This window comes from Vicugna pacos, chromosome 23 (genome assembly GCF_048564905.1).
Source record: "Vicugna pacos chromosome 23, VicPac4, whole genome shotgun sequence".
Lineage (NCBI taxonomy): Eukaryota > Metazoa > Chordata > Mammalia > Artiodactyla > Camelidae > Vicugna > Vicugna pacos.
Window position 1 is genome coordinate 2399925 of NC_133009.1, and position 19868 is coordinate 2419792.

A 19868-nucleotide genomic window follows, 5' to 3' on the forward strand; every position below is an offset into this window, starting at 1 on the left:
TAATTTGTAGTTTCAAGTCTCCAACACTCATTTAAAGCAGAAAACAGTGATGATCAGTCAAGAAAAAGCGGAGCATATCCCAGTGACTGTGGAGTTGCCATTTTAAGCAAAGCAGCGTTAGACTCACGATATTTGCAATTATAATGTACGCTCCACAAGAGTAGCAAGCATTCAAAAGCTGCTTAATGTTCTCTGAAAATCGTGCTCACTGCTGTATTCTATCACTTTTATACAGTTTCTTTACTGGTAACTTTATTGTAACACTGAAAGAAACAGACCTCTTTCCACATATACCTGGCAAAATAAGCCTTGACTGCACAGCCTCCAGCACCATCTGGTGATGGCTTCTCTGAGCGCCTGAGGGATCTGTACACGATGGCAAGCATCTGGGACACATCTCGGTTATTTTTTTATCTAACAAGTCTTCTTCCAAGTATCTACTTGTTTAGATTTAGGATGATGATGTGCCTCCGAGGTGAGCTAATCAGGTCTTTTAACTTTTTAACTAGTACTCACAAGACCAATAATTTTCTTACTCACAGATCTACTGACTTGTTGAGAATGAAACTTCAAGTTGACCTTCATTTCCTCGCACTCTCCTGGCTGGTCGTCCCACCCACCCGAGCACGCCGTCCTTGCCTCCTCAACGTGCCGTGTCCACCCCGTTTAGAGTACTTGCTCTCGCTGCTCCCTCTGCCTGGAGTGCTCTTGCCTTGATAACCCAATGGCTTGTGGCCTCGCTTCCTGCAGGCCAGACTCAACCGCCTCCTTAGTAAACCTACCCCTCTTAAACCTATCTCAAATTCCCTATTTGCCACTAGTGTCTGGCCCTTTACTCCGCTCTGATTTTCCTTCTTAGCAATTATTACCGTCCCAGATGTTTATTAGCTTACCATGTGCCTCCCCAGCCAGAACACGGGCTCCGTGAGAAGAGAGCCTATGTCTGTGTAAACTCACAGCTACGTTGCCTGTGCCAAGAACACTGCCTGGCACACAGCAGCTCAACAAGTATTTACTGAATGAATAAGTACTATATGGTAGATCTTAAAGTGATTCAAACCAATATATAACGTTCTCATTTCTCTCTGAATAAATACATACATTTAATAAAGCTAGACAAAGTCTAAAGGGATAGATTTTTCTAAAATAAAATCCGAGGGTTTTTTTTTAATTTGGTTCTTGTTTTTTCTTCTCACTTTCTCTTGCTCTCACAGGAGGAGCAAAAGAAATCAAATTACAGCTGAAAATGTGGAACTGCATCTTTTTACCTTCAAAGATGTAATAATAACAGATAATGAAAGATCAGGAAAAGAATCAGAATATTTTATCAGTACTTTCTTCATGAAAATGAGACTCTGTTTTTTCAAAAGGGCCAAATGACAAATAAGGGTCAAATTTCAATTAAACGGTGCCTTTACCTTTGGTATGCAGCTGCTGCTTCCTTTTTCAGTTGTAGATGTTCATTTAAGTAACCCAACATTGTGAAAGCTGGAGCATAATTCTGAATTCTTTCTGGAAATCCAAAAATATCTTTTCAAGTGCATGATGGTTGTGTTTGTAAAATATTAGTTTTACTTTCAATTGCTTCAAAATCTTAAACACCAGACTGTTTCCTGATTTCATTGGCATTGCTAAGAACCGTAATCTAATTCATCATGACTATAAAATACCAATCATCATTTTATGACTCTTTAAAAGTTATTGAATAACATCTATAGTTACATATGGTTTCTACTTATGTTTTAAAGTTTGAATACTTTTATTTCCAAGGATACAATAATTTGAAATTGTAGCTCATGTTAAAACTAGTCATTTGAATTACAAGGAGATTCGGTTCTTTGGCTAATCACTTAAACCTTTCTGTGTTTAAATTTAGTAACAATTTCTCTTGGTGGTTCTGCTTCAATTTCCATGTTTTAAAAAAAAAATTCAGTATTGTACCCTAGAAACAGAAGATGATTTGGGCCCTTTCAATGCAGTATTTTGAAATTCTAATATCAAAACCTATCATGTATCTACTAATGAAGAAAGAAATACATCTGATGTACTTAGTTGTATTGGGAAGCAAGCCTTCAAATCCTTTAAACTGTTAAACAAAGTATAGTATAATCACATCTTATGTGATGGTTAGGTTCTAACATCAAAGCATAGTGTGAAAATCACATAGTCAAAATGATTCTTGAAAAATCCTAAAGTCAGCACACAAGGACAGGTCACCACACTGAGTCAAGCTGAGTAAGAGATCTATGCCCTCCATCCACACTCACCCTGAGGCAAACAGCAGGACAGACAATTCATCTGCATTCTCTCTTGTCCACTGCCCCTCTTTTTCCTGCTTCTAACTTACTTTTTGGCCAAGTACACGTAGTTAAATTTGATAAATTAATATATGATATGGCTCCACTACAGACTCAAAAACCTAGCTATGCATAATTGTCAGGGAATGATTTGTTCATGTTCCAGGTAGCAGAATTTTGCAGAAAGCTAAAGCTTTACCTCTTTATATAAATCCTTTACAAATGTTTCCCATCTGTAAGGAAACCTATCAAAATTTATGATCATACACTTTCTCAGAGGCTCTAGATATTCACTAGTCATTCCTTTTGGCACATTGCATAACACGTTAATGTCCCAAAGTGCTGATGTCTGGAAACTGCCTTCTACTCAAATGCCCCAGGCTCAGTGCACGAGTGTTACCATCCTGCATATTACAATGATGAGGCATTTTCTCTCCCACTTTTCAGTCTGTCTGATTCTTCAGATTATTCAACTGTCAATATTTCTGTTAAAGTCCTAGCTTCTTTATTAGAATTTTGTCAAGGGACAAATAAGATGCTAGAGAAACTAACATTCCTTGAGCATCTAGGATAGGCTGGGTACTCTGCATAATGTTTTGTATATATATCTCATTAAATCCTAAGAAATACATATTTTCACTCTTGCGTTATAGAAGGGAGGACTGAAATTCAATTTGGTAAAAAGCCCAAGATTTCATTTGGCTAAGTGGTGGAGCTGAGACTGAAACCCAATGTTAGTTTTATTAAGGAAGAATGGAAATTATTACACTAGATGGTTAATAAAATTTCAGCATTCTGTTTCCTAAGCCTAAACATACTTTTCCAGTATCTTGAAGCAAGAGCAGGTGCTAAAGGGGGATGATAAAGGTACTGGGTTTGGAAAATGAAGCATATAATATTCATATAATTCTCACAACCCTGCAACCTCGGCTTTGTTATCTCTATTTTTCAAGATGAAGAGATGTTAAGGGAAGTAAAATACTTGGCTTGTGACTGCAGAGAAAGTAAATCACAAAACTAAGCATTAAGGCCCATTAAGCTCCAAAATGCTTTCTACTACAGCATGGAAATCACTTCTATCTTGAATCATTAGGTAACAATAATTCTCATCGCTCTTCAACAATCCTTACTAAAGTTTACTAACGCAGAATACTTGGTCACTGGTGAGGAAAGTGCAAATTCCTATCTTAAAGAATTAGCATTTAATTTGGAATTAACTTTAAATTTAATTTAAGCTCTTTAAATTATTTTGACAGTTATTCATATATCTTGCCATTATATAACAGGTGCCTTACCTATGTATTTACTCAAAACAACCTGTGCTGCTGGAATTGCATTCATCTGAAGGATGTTGTACTGGTACAGCTCTGTTTCTCTGTTGCTTTTATCTTGCAATGTTGTACAGACCCAATATGCATAACCAATTGCTCCTTCAGTGTGTAACAGTGCCAAAGTTAACATATGAACATAGGGTAATAAATATCCCAATAAAAATTAAGAAATGAAACAATGCACCTCAACACGGTAAACATCACATCTTAGTTTTCTTTAAGTCAACTGTTAAATGCCTTTAAATGAAGAGTCCCTATGATAAAATATAGCTAAGAACACCATTAAATCACTTGCTTCAAATCTAAGTAGAAGAATTAAATGGGATAAATACAGGGCAGAAAACAGTCCTGACGGATGGGTTGGTTTGCTGCTTCTCAGCACCACTCCCATAGGTCAAATGAATAATTATCAATCAAAAGAATTTGGAAACGCTTTCATAAATAATCCAGAAATGTCAACTAAATTTAGTTTTTTATCTCACTTTTTTTCCCGAGTCTCAGTTTCTATTCTTTGTGACTACTGCATCTATTAAATCCCAATGCCATTTATTCATCAGCTCTCGAAGTTCTCCAAAGACAGCAACCTGTTTCTAAGAAAGAATGGTGCTGTCATTAACATCTGATACCACCATGTATTCATTTCCTCAACAAGGGTGGTACTTTATTCGCTAATGAATTCTGAAGAATGAACAAGTTCTTACATGCATACTGAGTTCTGTAGTGTGCCTGAAGAGGTCCATGGTGTCATAACTTCCAACTGTCTCTGCAATTAGAGCCTAGAAAAGGAAAAAAAAGTTCTTAGTCTTTTAAAGGAATAATGATAATAAATGAAATTGTTTGGAAGAACCACTAGCTGTGCTTAAAAGCAAAGTTAATTTCTTTTCCAATCTTGGCTACCATGTTCCCTCGGCTCAGAGGACCAGAATAACTTGTTAAATTGGCCCTTAAGCTGACAGACGCTTGCAGAACTCCATTTGAAACCAGGCAGTGGTGGGAAAATCCACAAAAAATTCCTCAGAACACTGATGAACTCCCTTCTCCCTTTCCCCTCACCCTTGATCTAATCATACTGGTATTTGTCTGAAGTAGAATCACCTCAGATTCAACTAGAAAGCTTTTTAAAAAGGAGGTTCTCACTCCTAGAAATTCAGCTTCCATAGATCTCAGTAGAGAGTGAACATGTTTATTTTTAAAATTGTCTCAGGATTTTAAAAGTTATATCTGTGCTTTTGACTTTATAGATTATGTGACAGTTAAAATTACTGTCTAGCTTATCTATCTTTTATAAGAAATCAGGGTTTTTTACGTATCACACATTACGAATTGAGAATTTAGTATTAAGTCTTACTTCTATTGTTATCGTTTTTAATTAAATCTACCAGTTACCTCCTGAAATAAATTACCTTTGAGAATAAAAAATAACTGAAAAATAAGGCAAAATTACTTAGGTAACTCTGATAAGCATCTAAGATCGCCTGACCTATAGCCATGCTACTCAGAGTGAAGTCCCTGGAACCAGCAGCATCCTCCTCATTTGGGAGCAGTTAGAAATGCAAATTTTGGGGCCCCTGGGTCCAAAGACTTACATACAGATTACTGCAGTAATGCCACTGCCCCAGTGCTACCAGCTGATGGGAGTAAGAGCTTGCTTTTCCCAACTCTGCTTGTTTTACTAATTAATCAGAATTAGACCCAAGGCAAAATACAGTAAAAGGTATCTAAACCCTGATTAATGATTTGTCAGTATGGGTGATGCTCCCACTATTCTCTGAACTGAAATAATCAACCACTTACTAATTTATTACCATTTCTCAACCAGAAGACCCTGGAGGCCAATCAGGCCAATCCCCTTCTTCTTCAGGTGAGAAAAGTGAAATCCAGCAGTGGTACGCTAAGGTGAAACAGTCAGTCAGCGACAGACTCAGACTAGTAGCCTGATTCCTATTTGGCAGTACAAAAATCTAAACTATGCAGGTGGCGGGTAGGGGAGGAGGGTGGGCACTCATAAACAAGTACCAAATCAAACATGAAGATTTTACAGAAAATGAGAAAATGTAATCAAAACGATCTCCGTAAATGTTCATTATTTTTAGCAAATGTGTGCTGAGTTCTGGGTTTATTTTTTAAGCATGATGATGTCAGACTGACGGTGCTCAAAGCCTCTCAAATCAAAGCTTAATCATTACAAGCTGTATGATCCTGGAAGTGATACCTGGCATCTCTGAGCTTCACTTTTCCACATGCAAAGGACCTAGCACAGTGACTGGCACAAAGGGAGCCCTCCAATGTTACCTGTTATCATTATTATCATCGTTGTTTATACTAACGTGATGTTTATACCACTTTCTAGTAATTGGTTATTTATAACATAGGTTATGCATAAATGTATGTTATACAGCTTACTTGTCCAACCCAGCACATTAAATAAGTTGGATCAAGGGACTGAGCCATTTTGAAAGCTTCATGCGCTTGCTAGAGGAAAAAGGCAAAAGCAAATAAAAAAAACCACACATCAACTCATTTTACAAACTTAAGATTAAATTGCTTAGATTTAAAAAGCACAAAATAAAAGAATAAGAACAGTCAGATTTGTCACTGTAAATACGCATGAACCTAAACCTTCACTGCTGAAGCACAATCGGCCATGCTGGAAACAATGTTTCAGCTGCACAGTCCTGGAACAGTGCTGGGCACGGCAGTTTCTCTACAGGCTTAGCGATTCTGGTCCTCAATGAAAAGGCACTCTAACTCAGAGTCTGCAGCCCTTTTAACCAAGACCTGTCCATTTGGTAAGCCACAGGTCTGATGGGAGTAATTAGAGAAAACCTGTGTCTTTTCCCTTCTCTTTGAGCTGATCTGGGAAGACAACAACTAACAATCAGTGAGTTCTGAGACACGCACCTGCTACTGGGTGACAAGGAGTGGTCGACATGAACCTGTGCTAAGCAGTCGGGGAACTTTCAAGATACCCTACTTGGACACACTAAGTTGCGTGCGTTTTCTTTCTGCTACAGAGAATAACTTAGCATTACATGCTGCTTTATTTTGTTTTCCCAATCATCTACATGCGGCAGGAAGTAGTCTTATTTTCCTTATGCAAAAGTGAGCTCATGGGCAGTAACTGTGCCATGCTACACAAAACCACACTCACAGTGATTGACTAGCACCTGGCTTTGTTTTCATTTCAAAAATATATTTTCACATATTTCAAGATCCAAATTAGGATTTTTCTTCATTGAATCTACAATCTTCTAAAGCAATCTTTGCAGTGACCTGAGGCATCCCTGAGAATATTACTGAAGCTATTTTAAAAGGATGATATTCAATATACTGACTGAAACACAAAACAGTACAGCTGTGCTATTATCTATAAACTTGCGGAAATTTCTAAACATGACCTACAGACATGCTCCCCGTTACTATAGTTTCAACTCTCTAATATATAACTGTCCAAGTATGACAAATTACACCATGGCATGTACAGGGATTAATATCTGCTAAAGCCAAATCTAAATCACCCAAGCAGAGGTTAAATTTCAGCTTCTAAAGATTACTAATCGTTGCCCTTATTTTATCATACCACCCCCAACACAGCCTACATGGGACTCCTCTTACATGTGAATATAAACAGAAAAACACCCAAATAATTCACAGTAGAATTGTTTTAATGTCTAATTGAAAAACCAACATAATTACAAAACCAGGAATTTCTTGTGGCAAGGACAGGAAATTAAACCGTACACATTCATTATTTAATAAAATAAACAATGTTATCAATCACTGAGCAGCAAATTGGAGAGCATACTAGACAACAATGTGCACAGTATTTCTCCACAAGAAGTTGGGCTATTATGAAGAGATCGTAAATAGAAAATGTTCTTTACTTTTAATACAACAAAACAGATGATATATTCACCTCAATTTTTTCACTTGCAAGGTATAACACTCCCAAGTAGGTCCATGCAGCAGCATTCTAGAAAACACACACATATACGAAATTAGGCCCCTTGTCTATATGGCAGTCTCAGAAAATTATTAATACTAAATTTTGAAGTTCTTTTTTATAGATAAGACACACAGAAACACTCACAATTTGTTCTGACTGGATTGCCTTGATAAAACAGTGCTGAGCAAGGGCATAATTTTCAATACCTGAAAAATACACACTTTGATAAAACTGAACTTCACTGACTGAAATAGACAATCTTCTAAAAATATTGAAGTGTTACTCAATTCTTACCACTGTAACATGAAACTACACCAAGAGCATTCCAGTATAAGTGATTACTACTGTCGAGTCTCAAGGCTTTTTTCAGACACTGAAAAGTAAAATTAGACACATTTTTATTTCCTGGAATATCAGCATTTATATCAAGAGAAATGTGGTTTTATGTAAAAACACTACAAGATGTACTTTATCAAAAACATCGTTCAGAAAAGCCCTTAAGTTTTAAAAAAGTTTATAAAAAATTTTCAAAATCACACCTGTAAAGATTTCTCCAACAATTCTTGAAGATCATTCGTGTTGTTGCCAGTTTCTGCTAGGTGTTGTGCCTGGCGATAATAATTAATTCCAAGATCACACCACGTATTAGATGTAGACATTAGTTTCAATGCACAGCCATAACATCTATGGAAATACAAAAGTCAATGTTATGTTTGGTTATGACATTCTAATTCAATTTGAATGTCATTAACTGGCAATCTTTGTAAATTACCTTCCTCCAAGATGGAGGAGCTCATTTTTCTTTAGTACTTGTTTTCCTTCTTTCTGACCTAGAAGGATTCCTAGAACACTAACGTTCACTTTAGATGTTGAGACAGCATGGAGACTGGTACAAGCATCCCCAACTAGCTTCCAAAGGCAAGACACGTCAGCTTGATGCTGCAGAGCCCTAAAAAAAGAAACAGTATAATTCTTATAAATTACTTCCAAAAAGTATAGAGTTTATCTTCCTCACTACTATATACAATTAAAACAGAAAAAATGTACATACAATCCTGATTAAGAGCTTTTTCCTTAGTTAAATGTAGTGAATGCTTTACCCTATTCCTTCGAACCATCTTACATCTTATCACTTCCTATTAGGAAAAAGAAAGGAAGAGGAGGAGAAGGAGAAAGGAGAAGGAGGAGAAGGCTCTGTTTAAGAGCCAGAAACTTCGCAAACATTTCTTTGGTACTCTTCATCATTCTTGTTAGAAGCAGCAGAAATCACATAAGCAAATCCATAAACTGTCCAAGACCAATTTACCTTCAATACTGAATCTTTTTAACTATGCTCTTTGCGTTTGCTTATTTAAACAAAAATCGAAACAGTATAGCTGGTAACTCTCTCACAGTTGATTATTATTAACTCAAGTTTGCTTACAGATCTTCCCTCAAACAAAAAAGGACTACTAAATGTATGATATATTAAATATATTTGGTGGTCCAAAAGATTTTTACTGAGATCAAGAATACCAAAAATCTAAATATGGAAACATGAAAACTCAACTGAAGCAAGTAAGAGTGAGTGGACAAGCTCAAAAACTAAAAATATTAGTTATGGTGACAAAGAACACTGCTTTTCAGAATGAGACAATCTCAGCTATACATTTCTCCTCATTTTTCTCTTCTCAAAATCTTATAAATGAAACACAGCAACATCACAATTAAGCCAAGCCTTGATAATCAGCTGTCACAAACAGCTATGTTACTGGCAGATGGACAAGCAGATGGAACATTTTTCATAGCCTTTTCTACTTATGGAGTCCAGCCAAACATCATTTTCCAATGTCTTCCTGAGAAATAAGACTAATTATCGCAGTCATCACTGAAAGCCCACTGAACATCAGGAGGAAGAACATCACTATTTGTAGCTCCTTTGCCTAAATATCTTATAATAATATCTAAAATTGACAGCATGAAAGAAGTAAACAGAGGGGGAAAAAGAATAGAAACACTGGCAATTTTAACAACCTAAACGCTTATCTCCTTTCACATACAATGAAAAATAAAATATCTGTAAAGTGAAATAACTTCTATCACCCTTACATAAGAAGTGTGTTCGTTTGAACTGTTAAGTCTAGAAGGAAATGTAAGTTTGGGGATATCACTTTAAAAGCTTTATATACCTCCTTATAATTAGTTGTGAGTGCTACATATTATCCAGAAACCAGAGAGGCAGTACTGGAAGCTGACGTATCATCATTCAAAGGTTCACAACTACTCTTACATACTACTTCAAAGAAATACCCTTAAAAAACCCCTTCACAATATCGTCTTCTTTGGAAAGAGCCGTGTGTATTATGTGAGACTTGAAACGTAGCAATCAAAATCAGTGGGAGGAAAAAGACAAAGGTTTTCATCTCAGACTTGGTTCGTATTCAAAGCAAAGCAATTTTACAGCAACAGAGAAACAGGAAACAGAGACGAAGGTAAGTAGGTAAAGAAGTGAAGCACAAGGTGTTTAAGAACAAAAACATTAGTGTATGTCTAACTGGTGTACTTTTTAAAGTCACCTACTACAAAAGACACTTCCACCTAATGAACTGAGTTCTATAAAATAACCAGATTTACTGAAATTTTTCAGCTTCCTTTCTTGTTTTAACATCTTTTTCCTGCACAGATTCTCTCCAAGAGCAACCAAATTGCTCATTTCCCTTCACCTTCAGCCCTACCAATGAGTCTAAAATAGGCCCTGAGCACTGAATATAAAGCACATTGTGCACCTGAAGCCTCATTTTCCAGTCGGTTTCAATTAGAGATACTCACACCTTTCGGTGTCCTGAACAAGAACACTAACACATGGTATCCAAGCTGCTGCCCCACCAGCCGACTGCTTCTTCCGACCTACCCCACTCTATGCATCCAGCATGTGAGCTGCTAAAAGCAAGAAACTGTATCTGTCCCCCAGTGCAAAATTAATGCAATACGTATGTTACAGGATTAATTTGCTAGTCCATTATTCTTTATATTTCATATTCTGAATGACTGCTACAGCTAACAGGATAAACAGAGTGATTTTCTAAATCTGGCTTTATTACCCAATACTAAGAAAATAAACACAATGAATAATATGAGTAATACTAACCTAGTAAAATATTCCAGTGCTTTCTCTACATAGTCCACAGCTTTCCCATCAAGATAATCGACTAGAGCTGCTTTTGCCATCATGAGATGGCATTCACCCAAACCTGAAATCAGGTAAGGTAGTTGTTAAAATATGAAAAGGACCACTTAGAATGAACTTCAAATAAATTTATTGGTGTTATATTACATCCACTTTCCAAAAAACAAAACTGAATGATATTTTATAAAAATTATCTTTAAGCATGGTCTTGCATACATTTAGCAAGAAATTCAAACGGTGGGGTTCTGCTGGAATAAGCATGTACAAAAAGATAAAAATTATCTATGGAACCTAAGAATTTCCTTGACTTTGGGCAAATTACTTATCTCTTAAAATCTTAGTTTTGAAAATGGGGATATTACCTAATAATATCTAATATGATGCTACTTGCTATCATATTATTAATTAGCTGCTATGAAACAAGATTTGATCTCTTTATATTGAAAACTGTGCAGCAAACTATACTATAAAAACTAAATAAAATGCCATTTCTAAAGTTCCTAGTAACATTTAATAAATGTGAATTCTCCTTCTGTGAAGGAGTTTTACAATTTTTTTTATAAGGGGTTCAAGGCCTAAGTTACATGTCACAAAACATACAGTATTTCTGAATTAAACTCCAATTGGGTCTTCAAAAACAAAAAGGAAAAGGAAATGGGGGAAAGCAAATGTAATGGGCTCTAGGTTTCTTTAAATGGTTAGAAATAATCATAAAAACTTTAATTAGATATGAATGTGGTGTTTTACTTTATACTACCAAAAATAATTTGTTAAGAAGGAACAAGTATCTATAAAGGAAATACAATTAATTTAGATAATTACAAAACAATGCAATCTGCCTCTAAAGTTCAAAAATTGAGAATCTGAGCTTCTATAATTTACAAAGTAACTAAAAAGTATTAAGGTATTCTGAGGATATAGTGAATTAATTATCAAAATATAAGCGCAGGGAAATTCTTGTCTTAGAGATCCATTTTTAGATCCAACAGTTATGCTATTTATTTAAAAGCTAAATCTCTATCATATCATATTTTTTAACTGTTATGAAACCAAATTTGATCCTTCAATTCTCGATTCTATATAACAAGCTATATTATAAGAGGTTCATACTGGACACTTGCTGTTGACTAAAGAAGCCCTTTTCAAGTTATTTGATACATGTAAAAAAGGATTTACTCAAGGATTTTGTACTTCAGTATCACAAAAGTCAAAGGAGCTATTAAAAAGAAATTACCTTTTAAAGCAGGCACATAATCTTCTTTGTTTCTAATGATCAGCTTGTATTGAGCTACTGCTTCCTTGTATTTGCCTAGGATTTGCTGTATTGCTGCAACCTTAAACACACTGTATGTGGATTCTGGGTTCAGCTCACTGGCTTTTGTGAAGGATTTCAAGGCCGTTGTGTAGCCACCTCTGCTTAAGTATGCCTCTCCTAGTGACTCCCAACAACTGAAGTCCTTTGGGTCTGCCCTTAATGCTGCCTGTAAACTAAAATTTCAAGAAAGAGTAAGAGAATTAAAAGTAGTTGAACAACTTCCACGTATGAAAGAAAAATAGAAAATAATTTAACTGAGTCATACATATCCATGGTTCTTCCTAAGGATAAAAGTGCTATTTTTTTAATTATAAGACTTGAATTTATTTTATTTTTTATTCCTTAGTGGAGGTACTGGGGATTGAACCCAGGACCTTGTGCATGATAAGCACGTGCTCTACCACTCAACTATCCTCCCCTTTATTTTATTTTTCTTAACTTTTAGTATAGTCAGTTTACAATGTTATGTCAATTTCTAGTGTACAGCATAATGTTTCAGTCATATATATACATAAATATATTCATTTTCATATTCTTTTTCATTATAGGTTGCTTACTACAAGATACTGAATATAGTTCTCTGTGTAAAAGTGCTATTTAAAGCAAGTATACCTATTGTTTTTATGATGTGTATTTCTTTAACACTAGGAAATTTTATTGTAATTTTGGAATGAGTAAGAACAAATTACTTTTTTGAAGAAATGTTCACCAAAATTTATTTCCTTGACTTTGTGGGAGAGCTTCAGTTTCCTATCTTACCAGAAGAGGTATCTTTCTCAGTATGAGTAACCAGCCTATAAACCCCCACCAAGCCTCCTAACAAGACAAAAACATAAGAGTAGAAAAATAGGAATAACAGGCATATTTTAAGTTTCTGATCAAATTCCATATCCATGAAAAAGTTTTAAATGCCTGTATTCCAGATGATAATGTAAATCAGAAACAACTTTGATTCAAAGATATTTTCTTCACCCTTAAGTACAGTTCAAACCAAATTACTAAAAATGAACTGCTCCAAACGCCCTTCAAGCTGCCAACATCTCCCCTGTCCCAAACAATGCTCATCAGTGGGAGAACAACAAAGATATCAACATTGGCTTTTCACCCTTCCTCAAATTTCTATTAAGAACCCTATAATATATGATATTATCAAGATGTCACATCACTGGACGTACACCTCCTCAACAAGAGGACTTCAGTTAGTTCACTGTCCAGTAATTCCAATGCCTTGCAGATAATAAGAACCAATCAACCCTAAATAAATTTTGCTATTTCTTCCCTCAAAATACCACCTGGTACGAAGCAACTTGTAAGTCATTTGGGTATAAATTTGAGTTTAACTTAAGGAAACCTTCGGCTGTCTAACAGAGTTTAAACATAGTAAGGCGCCTTACTCAGCCACAGCTTGAGAATGTTGACCAGCTTTCAAATAGTACAGTCCTCGCCTAAGCCAGGCCCATTTGGCTGTTCCAGCACTTGCCTTCTGTGTGACGGCTGTTAGGACAGCTAAAGCAGTTTCCTAACAATAACAGAAGACTAATATTAGCGATGTGAAATATTATAAAACTACCGAACACGTATGTAAAGTACACAAATATATTTTCATTTTCCACTCCTGATTTTTTTAAACTTATGCACTGGTATAAACTGAACCAGTTTAACATTAAGTAATATGATTTCTGCCAATAAAAACAAAGTTCATTCTATTTATAAACAGTGGCAAAAATATTTCTATTACATCTACAAATAAAAATAATAACTTCAAGTATACATGTATAAAGTATTTCTATTTCTATACTCAGGGTAAAAAAAAGACAAAAGTGTTTAAATTATTAGACATACCATCTCTTCAAGCTCCACACTTAAGTCAACTGCTGCAGCTCCAGATTCAGCATCACTGTCATCTAATTCAAAAGCTTTCCTGTAACATCCACGGGCTCTGATTTTATCTCCTACTACATCTTGGTAATAATCACCTAAATAGCAGAAAACTTTGCCCATGTATGGATCCAGTTTGGCAGCCTTTTCAATAAAAATTAATAACAGAATTTTAGTTTGTTTAAATGAGTCCCTTTAAAAACACACAATATATATTTACAGACAAAAGAAAAAATTAAATATACAAAGTATGCTAGGATAGACTTTATGTAAGGCTGATTTAAGACATGAAAGCTGGTCATCATTGCTCACAGAAAACAAACAAATGTAAAAATGCTATTTCTTTGTTAAAAGAAATGTGAAATTTAGAGTTATTATTACATTAATCTGAGTCAAGGGAAGAATGTAAAGCCTCTAGATGTTATACATGTAAATGTAAGAAGTTAAACACATAGAAATATATAAGACTCATACACTGATAAAAGTACAGTGGAAATTACCTAAAAACAGTATTATTTTCCAGAGACAATTACGTCTTCTGTTCTATAACATGTGTTTCTTAAATAAGTTAACTTTTACATTTTTACGGTTCAGTTTTCTCCTTGAACACCCATATAACATTCTCACAAAACCTTACATGTGAGATGAAACACAAAACACAATTCTGTAAAGTATAATTTTAAGTACCTAACTTACATGAATATTATTTATAATTTTGTAATGAATCCATTTCAACTAAGAATTGAATAGTAGCAGGTGTTACCTTTAGAAAGTGGGTAAGAGTCTTTGTTTTATCTTTTCTTGTTTCTTCACCCATGGACCAATATGTTAATCCAAGTTGGTAATGATATTCAGCAACTTCAGCATCTTTCTCAAGAGCTCTCTGAAAACTAAGTCACGAAAGGGAAGTAAGGAATGTTAATATACACATTTATATATGTAGTTGGAGACTCCTAACTGAAACAATAAGAGTTCGAGCAATTCAAGGATGCTAAATTACAGAGAAGTCATTAATTCAGGATTTAGATGATGAGAGAAAAAATGACTTGAAGAAGAGGAACTTAAAACCAAACATTATGTGTGTCTAGTGAATATTATGATCAGCTAATGAGACTTCAAACCCATCATGAAATTTTGTAATAGTTTGTGTTACATGCTAAATACATTTCTTAAAAAATACTGAGGTTTACAAAGATCAAATTTATGCAGAACGGAATCTTTATCAAACCTACTCATTTTGAATTCTCATAAAATAATAAATTAAGATATGACTGGATTTACTAGCAATATAAATACATCCTTACCATTTTTCTGCTTGTAGATAGTCCTTTTTGGTAAAATGAATCAAAGCCTCCAAGGCATCAGCTTCAGCAAGGTCAGGATAAGAAGAGAGAAGGTCTTCCATAATCTATAGAGTATATGTCTGTCAATTCCCTATTCAGATAAAAGTAACTTCTAACTTAAAAAAAGAAAAACCTCAGTTTTAAGAAAACACCAACCTTTGAAGTTTCATCTAATGAGCCTTTGTTCAGATAGGCCAAGCCTTTGAGAACCAAAAGTCCTGGGATATTAGTTGCATCAGAAACCTAGAAAATAATTGCAAAGACTTGCTACAAATCTCCTACAACACAATGCAACAATATTTGCTTTAAAGAAGGACCATAGAATAAAAATATAAAGATCCTGATTTCTATCACTATTAACTTTCACTCTTTGTAAATTTTTTATTAAAGAAAATTTCAGATACATTAAAAAATTAGAGAATAGTAAACCCACATGTACTCATCATCCAGTTTTAAAATTATTAACTCAAAGCCAGTCTTTTCTCGTCTTTACCTCCACCCATTTTACCTCACACCTGATTAGATTACTCCAGAAATGATAACTTTCCATCTGATACTTCAGTACCTATACGTAAAAATTAAGTTCTTTTCTACTAACATAACTGTACTACCATTATAAACACATAAGCAAAACCAACAATACATCCTTAATATCAAATAATTAGCCAGTGTTCAAATTTACCAGTTGTCTCCAAAAAATTTAAATAATTATTTTAATCAAAATCCAAATAAGGTACATACATTTCAATTGGCTGATATATCTCAAGTCTTTTTTAATCCATAGGGTTCCCTTCCATCTCTTTTTTTTTCTCCCTTACAATTTAACTGTTGAAAACTATGGGCCATTATCACAGTTTCTCACAGTCTGGTAATTGCTGAATGTATTCTCATGGTATTGACATGTTCCTTGGTCCCTTGTATCCTCTATAAGTTAGCAGGTCTAGAAGTTTGATCTGATTCAGGTTTGATGTTCTGGAAGGAATACCTCACGTGCACTTACACCTGGTTATGTGTGGTTGTCTTTTTTCTCGTGATGTTAGCAGCCATTGGTCTCCAATGCCTAGATCTATTAATTCATTGTGGATTGCAAAATGGTGATTTTCTTTCATTCCTTCTTTCCTTATCTGATGTGATACTTAAAGAGAAAATTTTCCTCCTCTCATTTTCTACTTGAGTATTCTGAGGAAAAGTTCATAACAGAAAGGCAGGATAAATACTTTGATTCTTTCCAGTCGGTTCCTTAGCATCCTCCAAAAATTTATGGAGGATATTTTGTGATTTTTTTTTGTAACATCACTAACACATGGATTTAAACATAAATGATGTCTTAATCCACGGCAGTTATTAGTGCTCAAACTATTCCTCTTTAGCCTGTAAAAAATTAATTCTTGCTTGTTCCTCAGCCCTTCTGACATAATTCTAACAGCCTTATACAGTTTCTTTGCTTTTCAGCATTATAAAATGTTCTGGGCTCACCTTGCACATCTTCTGTCTCAGACCTGGAGTCTACCAGTCCTTCAAGAAACTTTTCATTTTGTTTTTTTGGTGTTTGGTTTGTTTTTTGTTAAAAAAATAAAAGCATTAGAGAGACCTCTACAAAGCATTCACACAAAACACATTATTGGTGGAAGACAAGTAGAAAGAAATTAAAGGACCCTGACAACTGTTCTAATTTTAAAGAAATACTATGAAATGCAAAGCCCTTTGAAATATACAAAACAATTTTTTTTTACAAAAATTCAAAACCCTTCAATATACTAAGTGATATAATTTTAATTTTATACAAACAAGAGCCTTTACCTGACAAAAATCTTTAAAGGCACCACGCTATTATAATTCATAATTTACTAATTCGTTTTTATTAGGGAGTTTCAAATTGAACCAAAAATAGTAAGAAACCAGTTTCCTTCTTAAATATCAATCTTCCTCTGAGTGTTTTTTAAGTCGAATAAAACAAGAAATATTTTCTACCATGAAGCCACTACTATCTTTAATAATTCTTGTCAATAATCAATGAAATATTTTCTGGAAGAAAAAATTTAGAATCTCAAATTAATAATACTCAAGTAGTAATAACCTAAGAGGGCAAAAAGAGAAAAGGAGAATAAGAGGAAGAACTGAAGGAAGAAACTGCATCATGTAAAGCGAATTTTAAGTACTTAACCAAGAGGCAAATAACTTTAGGAGTTTGCGAGTGTGTGAATGATATACAAAAGTGCAGGTGTTAGGAATTCACACCTCTAACACAAAATTTTTGTAAGTAAATATTTATAGTAAGGAGAGGGTGGCTGACGCCTGGCTGACAGGCAGCTAAATAAGTTGAAGGGGAAAATTTGATGATAAATCTACCTGATCAAGAGTACGAATTGCTTCCTCTGAAGATTCATAATCTGAGAGTTTAACCAAAGCCTCTGCTTTCAAATGAAGACAAAGATTCTTCTGATGAAGACCGCCACCAGACACACCAAGATTATCTATGTTCTTCAGACCTGACAAAATAAAAGACATCGGAATGAAGACAGCCATACCACTTCACTTTTCTTTTTCTTTTTAAGGGTAGGTAACACATAACAAATTGCAGATACAGCAAGAATACAATATTGCCAAAACAATACACATGAAGTATAATTCAAAGCTAAATATAAATTCTTCCCTGAACTCTTTATGGAAATACCTGAATTTAAAAGAGAATAGATCTAAATTTAAAACCTCTATCTTCACATAACATAACTGAACATCCTGAAACACAGCAATGGCTATCTATATTTTGCTACATAACAAAGGTGAAGCCTTAGCCAAAGCATCTCTAACAAAAATAGCACATTAAGGATAATAGAAGGGGAAAGAAGCTGAATTAAGATGAACCACAGTGAACTGTTTCAAGGCCACCAGCTGCATCAAGAGCAGTGAATCACTTTTTATGTTTTTCTGTCCCTGCACCTGACTTATATGAACACATTCAAATAGGCTCCAGGATACCCTTGTGTATCTATTATCTACATTAGAGGAATCAAGAATCTACATTAGAGTGAAGGTCAAAGGACACACCCAAAACTTCCCTGTTACAAAGACAGGGCATCACCATCCATGCCTAAACTGACTTTGTCAAAATTCCAAGTAGAGGAAACCTTTGATAAGAACTCGTTATCGATTTAAAAATAACTATACTAGTGGGCATGCATAGAGACTTGGAGTTTTTTTTTTTAACCTCCTCAATGAAATTTAAACTAGTTGGCAAATTAAAATATAAAATATAGCATCTGGGTTTTTAAACCATTATCTTTCTCCTTGAAATTGAGAAGAAACAGTCGACCATCCTTAAAGATGTCAAGAATACCTTGATTGCATGAAAGAATAGCTTCCTTAGGTTTATGCATTTTGACTTGGGCTTCTGCGAGACGATACCATCCAGTTGTGCAGAGAGGGCTTTCCTGTAACCCTAAAGGGGTAACAGCAATCACAAAATCCAAGGTTTCCGTTACTAGTTAGATAAATGGCACCACCATCTACTCCCCAAATCAGATGCCTCCCCTCTCCCTTGTCTCCCATGTCTAATCAATCATAAAGTGACACTGATTCCATAAGCCAATCCATTTCTCTGCCACCACCACTTCAGTTCAGACCTCCATCATCTTCGTCCCAGATCACTGCAAACGTTTGCCACTCCAATGAATTCTCTTCACTTTAGCCAGAATATTTCTAAAAACACAAATGGGATTATGAAATTGCCCTGCTTAAAACCTCCCACTGATTCCCAGCTGTGCTTTCGATAGTATGCAAACTCTTTAATGAGGTTTGCAAGGCCTCTATCCAGCCTCAATTATTGCCCCTTCTTACTCCCAAACTCATTCTCAAATCTTGCTGAAGTACCAGGAGTTCCCTGAACCCAAGCTTTCCTCTCACCTCAGGCTATTTCATCTCGTGGCCTTCAATGCTCCTCCCACCACCAGGCTTATATATTTGTCATTCACATTTCAGTTCAAAAGAAAGTTCATCCGGAAACCTCATGCCTGACAAGACTAAGTTAAAGCCTCCAGCCCCTGAAAGCACCACACCTGCCTCCGGGGCCCAAGCTTACCTGGAAACATGCATACTATGAAACTGGGGCAGGAGAGGCCGCCCCCAGACCAGGCCCTTGTGGAGATGGGAGCAAACTGATAGGATCACCAAAGGCAGTCCGCTCCCAGCGACATCCCTGTCACCTGAACACACCTCACCACCATCCCAGGACCTTGCAGACAAGAATTAAATCCCGCAAACCTGGGGTAGCAGAGGCCGCCCCGAGGCCAGGAGAGGGGGAGATGGGAGGAAAATGACCAACTCGCCGTGGTATCCCCCTTTGCTGCAATGCCGCCTCTGCCTTTGCTGCTGATCTCTTCCAATGACCTCAGCACACTCGCTCCTAGCAGCACGGTGATTTCAAGGCCTTAAGTCCGGTGATCTTGGGGGAGCGGAGGCCGCCCCCATGAAAGGCAGCTAGGGACATGGGAGGAAATTCTCTGGCTCGCGAAGGGTAGCCTAGTCCCCTGTTGAAGCCGCCGCACCCCGTCTCCGAACCGCACCCCGCCTCTAGTGTGTCTGTCTGTCTGACA

The 19868-nt window shown here is 35.8% G+C and overlaps 1 protein-coding gene across 1 annotated transcript in view; it reads right to left on the reverse strand.

Annotated features, from left to right (window-relative positions):
• LOC140688573 (superkiller complex protein 3-like) overlaps positions 1–19364 on the reverse strand; it is a 37287-nt gene extending 17923 nt beyond the window's left edge. Inside the window, exons 1-19 of the mRNA XM_072948219.1 lie at positions 19355–19364; positions 18614–18715; positions 17626–17765; positions 15433–15519; positions 15238–15341; positions 14697–14823; positions 13898–14077; positions 13450–13574; positions 11975–12228; positions 10702–10804; positions 8347–8523; positions 8114–8258; positions 7869–7947; positions 7719–7780; positions 7545–7601; positions 6032–6100; positions 4332–4404; positions 3593–3736; positions 1419–1512 (exon numbers count right to left, since the gene is read on the reverse strand). Of these exons, the coding sequence (XP_072804320.1) occupies positions 1419–1512; positions 3593–3736; positions 4332–4404; positions 6032–6100; positions 7545–7601; positions 7719–7780; positions 7869–7947; positions 8114–8258; positions 8347–8523; positions 10702–10804; positions 11975–12228; positions 13450–13574; positions 13898–14077; positions 14697–14823; positions 15238–15341; positions 15433–15519; positions 17626–17765; positions 18614–18715; positions 19355–19364 (2132 nt within the window). The remainder of the gene's footprint in view (positions 1–1418; positions 1513–3592; positions 3737–4331; positions 4405–6031; positions 6101–7544; positions 7602–7718; positions 7781–7868; positions 7948–8113; positions 8259–8346; positions 8524–10701; positions 10805–11974; positions 12229–13449; positions 13575–13897; positions 14078–14696; positions 14824–15237; positions 15342–15432; positions 15520–17625; positions 17766–18613; positions 18716–19354) is intronic.
• Positions 19365–19868: the final 504 nt, after the last annotated feature.